At 34.8% G+C, this 7,560-nt stretch overlaps 1 protein-coding gene across 1 annotated transcript; it reads right to left on the minus strand.

Moving 5' to 3' along the window:
• Positions 1–1,618: 1,618 nt before the first annotated feature.
• On the minus strand, positions 1,619–6,872 carry LOC109157129 (copper-transporting ATPase RAN1). Its single transcript, XM_019305022.1, has 9 exons — positions 6,591–6,872; positions 5,410–6,024; positions 4,587–5,016; positions 4,067–4,392; positions 3,877–3,935; positions 3,411–3,753; positions 2,949–3,149; positions 2,610–2,867; positions 1,619–2,352 (listed from the first exon to the last, which is right to left on the minus strand). Exons 1-9 carry the CDS (start codon positions 6,870–6,872, stop codon positions 1,876–1,878), a joined length of 2,991 nt encoding a protein of 996 aa, XP_019160567.1. The 3' UTR covers positions 1,619–1,875.
• Between the last annotated feature and the right edge of the window lie 688 nt (positions 6,873–7,560).

A 7,560-nucleotide genomic window follows, 5' to 3' on the forward strand; every position in this document is an offset into this window, starting at 1 on the left:
CAATGAATGAACTAAATATCCCCAATGAATGAACTAAATATCCACAATGATTGAACTAAACATCCACAATGAATGAACTAAATATCCATAAATTCATAACTATATATCCAGAAATTCATAACTATATATCCATAAATTCATAACTATATATCCACAGTGAATAAATGAAGTAAATATCTACAATGAATGAACTAAATATCCACAATGAATGAACTAAATATCCATAAATTCATAACTATATATCCAGAAATTCATAACTATATATCTACAATAATGCTATTGCCGAGAATCGAACCTGAATTTTTTTTTTTTTTAAGTGGGACGCGCGTTTTTTTAACCAAAACGACGTCGTTTTGCATCGTATACACCATGTGCATGGTGCATTCGGTTGCACAGCATAACTATTGGTGTTGGGTAGGCTGACATATTAAACGGACCAACCCGTCTATTTATTTTTAAATTTATATTGTTAAATTTTTTAAATTTTTATATAGCTTAAGAATCAAACTTTCAACCTCTAAGTTAACAACTAACACTATTTCTAGCCAAGCATATTAAACTTTTTGAACAAATACCATGTATGTTTACACATACACATAATTAGATTTTAATTTTTAGTGTATATATATATATATATATATATATATATATATATATATATATTAATTTATATTTAATATTAATATAGTTTACATGTAATATTTTTATTTTGTAATTATAATATTAGTAAGTTATAAAGTTTATAAAAGATATAGTTTATATTCCGTAACTTTATATAATTTATATAATAAATAAACTTTATATTAATATTAATATTTATATAAAGATACAATTAATTATATCAATTAATACGTATAAATGTAATATAAATAACTTTTATATATAGTGCTTTTGAATGATCTAAATAAATACGGAGTATATAATAATATAAAAATGTTCATGTGTCTTTAGCATGGTTGATTTTAATAGTGATACTTTAAATGAAAAGTCAATGATTCAAGTCTTATTAGTAACAACATTTTAAAATATTAATATAATACTTAATTATACAACAAATTCAAGAGTAAGACACGAGTTAAATGGACTGAATTAAAAATTCTCTAACCCAATCCGTCTAAAATACAGGTTAAATGGGTCAACCTGACAGCTCTCTAACAATTAGCCATTATTGGATTGTACTAATGATTTTTCGGTCCAGGTTGCGGCTAATTAACAGAGAATACAGAGTATCATTGTGCATTCAATTGTTATACCATGTACCAGAACCTACTTTGATTAAAAAATTATGCATTTATAATTAATATATTATGTGACGTTAATAAGTTATATGCCTATAAATAAATTAAAAACACATAATATGTTAACATATTATGATTATGTACATGTAGTTAACATATTATGTATTTTCAATTTATTTATATGCACATAATATATTAATTATATACACATAATATGTTAATTGTAGACACATAATTTAAATATCATTTAGGATCGAAATTCATAATGCAAGGTAGATCCTAATCCATAATATAATTTGCCATGTGCATTAAGCCTAAGTTAATCTATATTTATGTTACATTAACTTCAAAAATTGTCAACTCTTGCTGGGCCTTGTGCATTAAGCCGAAGTTAATCTATATTTATGTTTTATTAACTTCAAAAAATGCCAACTCTTGCTGGGCTAGGCTTAATTCCTCCCAATCAGTTCTCAATTTCTTCTTTTTTTACAAGGGATACAAAATATACATTAGGAAGACAACTGACTAATACACCTTTTGTACCTAAGAAAGGAATGAGGGTAAAATGCAAATCTTTTTTTTTTTTTTTTAATGTTGTGTTTTTCAACATTTTATAATTAATTTTGCTCCAATGATCCTACTCTACAGTAATTTCCAGTATTGTGGTAAGTCTTGGCTTTTTGTATCTCTTGAGAAGCAGAGAAGAGCACACAACACTAACAGAAGACATGGCCATGCATGCACCAGCCACCCACGGCGGCATCTCCACTTTTACCAGAGGAAAGAACGCCCCTGCAGCTATAGGGATGGCAACCACGTTGTAGGCCATGGCGAATACGTAGTTCATCCTGATGCGGGCTATGGTCTTTCTCGAGAGATCAATGGCGGTAATCACATCCTCCAAGTTGCTCCTCATCAGTATGTAGTCTGCAGCTTCGATTGCGATGTCTGTTCCGGCCCCGATTGCCATCCCGACGTCAGCAGCAGCTAATGCAGGAGAGTCGTTGATGCCATCGCCCACCATTGCGACGACACTTCCTCTCTTCTGGAATGAGCGGACTACGTCTGCTTTTCCTGCTGGCATCACTTCTGCTCTAACATCATGAATACCAACCTGCAGGGAACATAAACTATGGTTCATGTCTATAGTTCAGTAGCTTTAGTTTTTGACTGTATGGCAATTCAAAACTTCAGTTTAAACACTGTTTATCATGTGAGCTGAAAATGTCAAACCATAGCAGCTAAATGTGCACAAAGGCTTGATTCTGTATTTCTACGGTGAAGTATGAAGCTACAAACTTCTTAGTTTCTTCTACTCTTGATGAACTATAATTTGATTAAAAAGTGGTTCAAATGTTCTTATATACAAACCTCCTTTGCAACAGCTCGAGCTGTTCTCCAGTTATCGCCAGTGACCATGACAGGATTGATGCCCATTTTCATGAGGCCTTCCACAACTACAGCAGCTTCTCTCTTTAGAGGGTCTGATATCCCCATGACACCTATTACAACATTGTCATAGGCCACCAAAATGCCAGTCTTTGCACTCTCTTCCAATTCTACAACAAAATTTTCTACGTCTTTTGATATACTTATTCCATTTTCAGTCAGCAGCTTCCGGTTACCAACCTGTTTGATTCCAAGAAACATCAATAAGGAAACCTTTCACTTTCCACTCTTTGCACAAAAGCAACTGTGACATATACTCACCAAAACTTTTTTTCCGCCAATGAAGCACTGTACACCTCTTCCAGGCAATGCAGAGAAATCTGAGACATCATGCAGCCATCCAGAGAACTTGGACTTTGCTCCATGACTTTGTGTAACCTTGGTATTTGAAGGTTCATCAAAGAAATGGAAATGGCGGGCATATTCCAATATTGCTTGACCCAATGGATGTTCACTGCTAGCCTGCATCATGATGAATAATGATCTGAGATGTAATATATTGCCAGAATATTCCTTTAGGACTTTTACTCTAGCCCCAAACTGCAAAACCTCAGAATGGAGGTCTCCTCTCTCTATATATAATCATGTTATCAACTCAAAAGTGATCACTTCCCAGCATCAAAATCTTAATTCTTCTAAGCTTTTCTGTTAAGAGCTGTATATGATGGAATAAAAAGGAGTATACAGATGCAGCAAACTAAAAATGTTAGTTTGAGATGCTACCTCTGCAGAAGCTACCAATGTAAGGAATTCTCCTTTATCCATTCCTGTGAAAACTTTTGCAGTTGCGACTGTTGCTTTACCCTGGGTTAGAGTGCCAGTTTTATCAAATATTACATGTTCAATCTTCTGTGCCCTCTCTAATGCATCACCTCCTTTTATCAACACGCCATTATTGGCACCAACTCCAGTTGCAACCATAACAGCGGTTGGGGTTGCCAAACCAAGTGCACATGGGCAAGCAATTACCACAACTGATATTGCAAACATGAGTGCAAAAACAAAATAATTGCCATTTTCATGTAACCATTCTTTTGGATAGGCTCCAACAGCCCCAGCAAGATACCTAGCATAATTGACAAAAAGCACAGATGATTTCAGATCATTAAAGAAAATCATTTTGCAGTAAAAGAGAGTAAAATTTGAAAAGGATCTTTCTGGACTGATTAATATTGAAGTTAAAGCATACCATCCTAAGAATGTCAGCAATGAAAGAGTAACAACTGCAGGAACAAAAACGCTTGCAATCTGTAAGTCATAAAATACCCAAAATAAGACATCTGAACTAAGGCAAACAGTATAAGCAAAAACACACAATGTGGAATAAAAAATCTGCACAGTTAAAAAATTTGGTCTGCAATACAGGAAAAGGTACTCACATAATCGGCAAACTTCTGAATAGGCGCTTTTGACATCTGTGCAGTCTCAACCAGAGATATAATCTGACTCAAAACTGTGCTAGACCCAACTTTGGTGGTCTGTATGTGAAGCACACCATGCAAATTTATTGTACCTCCAATAACTGAAGAACTGATCTCTTTTGAAACAGGGACAGATTCACCAGTGACCATACTCTCATTGACATAGCTTGAGCCCCATACAACTGCACCATCAACAGGAACTTTTGTACCGGGAAGTACTTTTAATATATCACCAGGTTGAATCAACAATGCATCTATTTCTCTTTCTTCTACAATTTTTCCACCTGAAACACATTGAATACGTGATCATCAAAATATTGACTCAAATTTAAGCTATAAAATGATTTCTTTTTGTTTTTGTACATTTGTCATTAGTTGTTTATTCCAAGTTCCAACATTGCAAAAACCCAAATATGTACTAATATGAGGCACAATAGAGAACTAGACTAGACAATACATATTTTGTTATGAAGAATACCTTTGTCTTTGGCAAGCAATATAGCTGTTGCTGGTGTAAGCTCTACAAGCTTTTTGATTGCATCTGATGTTTTTCCCTTAGCCAGAGTCTCCAAGTACTTCCCCAGAAGCACAAATGTGATTAACATAGCACTTGTTTCAAAGTAAGTTGGGGGCCAATATCCTTCAATTGCACCATAAAGTAGTGCACATACAGAGTAAACATATGACGCTGTAGTTCCCAACACAACTAGGACATCCATGTTTGTTGAGCCATTTCGAAGTGCTCTTCCAGCTGCAACATAGAAACGCTTACCAATAACAAACTGAACAACAGTCACCAAGGCCCACTTCAGCCAATCATCCATTTTGAAAGGACCACAGCGTCGAAGTAGTATAGCATAGATCAAAGGAATATGGGGGCAGACTACACGCATTAGAAGTACAGGAACCTGATTACAATTTATAGTGTTAAAATTTCTAACAGGAGATGTGCAAAGTCAGTGACTACCATGAAATACATTGAGAGAATAATAGGATATATTAAAGAAATGCCATATACCAATCAATTTTTCATTTCATTCAGGAATTATGAATATTCTTTTTTTGTTTTTTTTTTTTTTTTTTTTTTTCTAAAAAATATACAAAAAGGATGCTGAATAGCATCCTTCAGCTTAATTTTGCATTTTTGTAGAATATCTTTAAACATTCTACTTAAAGGGATGGCCCTTGCTAGCTAAACAGCCAAAGAGGGGAAAAGGAGATTGAAGACATGAGAAGAGTGAGTAGTGACAATGTGCAAAAGCGAAATACACATAATAAGCAAGAAAAAGATAATGACTCACACTAAGCAATAAGCTTGCTGTGAAAAGGCGAAACATGCTTGAGGATTCTTCAATATCTCTAGAAGCCATTCTTGTATAAGGATTCTTAACATGTAATGTAAATTTGCCACCACTTCCCCCATTAATGCCATCAACTACAGATCTTGAACCAAGAACCTCAGGATCAAAGACAACTTCTAGCTCTCTTGATGTGGGGTTATAAAAAAAGTGTCTCACTCCGTGCAACTTAGACAAAATGCCTTCTAACAATTGCATATCCATTTGACCAGAAATTCCAACAACTCCTAGTATGATTTTATCCTGTGCACTACTCTGCATCAATGAACCTTCAAAACCAGCATCTTCAATTGCATTGACAATGTCATTTTTACTGATAACAGTTGGATCATATTCAACCTCCCCCACTGATGTAGCCAAAGCAACCACTGCTCTTTTTACACCTGGAAGACTACTCAGGATACCTTCAACAGAGTTTACACATGCTGCACATGTCATACCACCTATCATGAACTGTCCGGACACTGTTCCATTTGTGTTGGCATGAGATGCATTGGGTTCAGCTAGAACCTCTGCCTCAAATCCTGCATCTTCTATGGCATTCTCAATATCTTTATCCTGAAACAAAGGGAAGAGTATTACATCAAATTCAAAGATTGATAATGCAACAGTTCAAATAGGAGAAAAAAAGGGTGACATTTGTTTGCATACCCCAATCTTATGCACAACAAAGAAATTATTTACAACAGGCAAAGTAATAGCTTCCAATGGATCACAATCATATAATACTGAGATAAAATGGACAACTATATGTCATAAAGAACTACTGAGATTACAATTACTGACCGGTGAAGTATAATAACAGAGATAGTAACTTACACGCAATTATTTTCATTCCCAAAATGAGTTCAAAATAAGCTGATCATAAATCATGAGCCATCACACCAAAACCTCACAACTACATCAATAGCATGACCACACCACATTTATCACCATACTAAACTAAAAAAAAAATAAACTCTGAAGAAAGTCAACTAAACGCCTATAATTGAAATATATGTTCATGAACTTAGCATACATTTTCTAATTTTAAATTTCGAACAAAATAGGATGCTTAACAAAAGCAGAGAGATCTTCAAAAAAAAAAAAAAAATCAAAACAAAAGCAGAGAGAGAAGAGTGGACCTTGACCACGTGAGGATCGAAAACCACATCAGCTTTATTCTGAAGAAGAGCAACGGAAGCCTTAACGACTCCATTTAAGGACATGAGAGCTCCTTCGACGGAGGTGGAGCAGGCGGCGCACGTCATTCCCGTGACTCTAACCTGAATTCTCCTCAAATTCTCCCCGGAATTCTCCTCGTCGTAAGAATCCAGTAGCCGTACCTCCTCACAGTCGCCGAAATCCTCCTCCGACGAATTTCCGTTCGTCGCCGTCATCTGAACGTCCCTCATGCTCGGCGACATTTCAATGAACTTCACAAAACCCTCCCCCCTCGGAAAACCTCAAAGCCTATATATATATATATATTTATATATATAGGCCTGTATGTATGTATATATGTATATATATGCCTCTCTCTCTCTCTTCTTTTATATAGCAAAAAGAAGTATTATTTTAGAGAGAGGCGAGATCGAGGAAGGAAAACTGTGGGCAACTGGAAGAGAGGAAGGAAGGGGAAGACAGATTTTGTAATAAGAGCTGGGAGAGAGTCAGAGAGATAAAATAATGTTTTTTGTGAAATGACTAAAAAGGGCTTGGAAAATGATGGCGTAGCAAATTAGCACTTGTACTTCATGTTGTACTACATTACTCTTCATATTTACCCCAACTCAATATTCTATATTTTTTAAAAGATTTATTTTTCCTCATGTACTTCTAACAAAGCATAATATCTAATCTAAAAACATAATAAGTCACAATCAAAGTTATATCCCTAATTTATATCCATGTTTTTAATGCTAATCAATTTGTACATTGTGCTTTTAGAGTTGTATTATATAATTTTTTGGACAAAAATACCCCTACCGTTATAACTTCCGTTATCTTTTCCATTATTGTTATCATGCACATGCATTCCCAGTAATTCATCTCCCATGAAATTGCAATTCATATCCCACGTAATTCTCTCCCTCCAACCAAACGCTCCGTTAA

Source organism: Ipomoea nil, unplaced genomic scaffold (assembly GCF_001879475.1).
Source record: "Ipomoea nil cultivar Tokyo-kokei standard unplaced genomic scaffold, Asagao_1.1 scaffold2761, whole genome shotgun sequence".
In the NCBI taxonomy this organism is placed as follows: Eukaryota; Viridiplantae; Streptophyta; class Magnoliopsida; order Solanales; family Convolvulaceae; genus Ipomoea; species Ipomoea nil.

Coding starts and splice junctions, on each gene's coding strand:
- LOC109157129 (XM_019305022.1), bottom strand. CDS start 6,872: ATGTCGCCGAGCATGAGGGACGTTCAGATGACGGCGACGAACGGAAAT. Junction 4,393..4,586: donor ATTGCTTGCCAAAGACAAAG/GTATTCTTCATA, acceptor AATGTGTTTCAG/GTGGAAAAATTGTAGAAGAA. Junction 2,353..2,609: donor CTCGAGCTGTTGCAAAGGAG/GTTTGTATATAA, acceptor TGTTCCCTGCAG/GTTGGTATTCATGATGTTAG.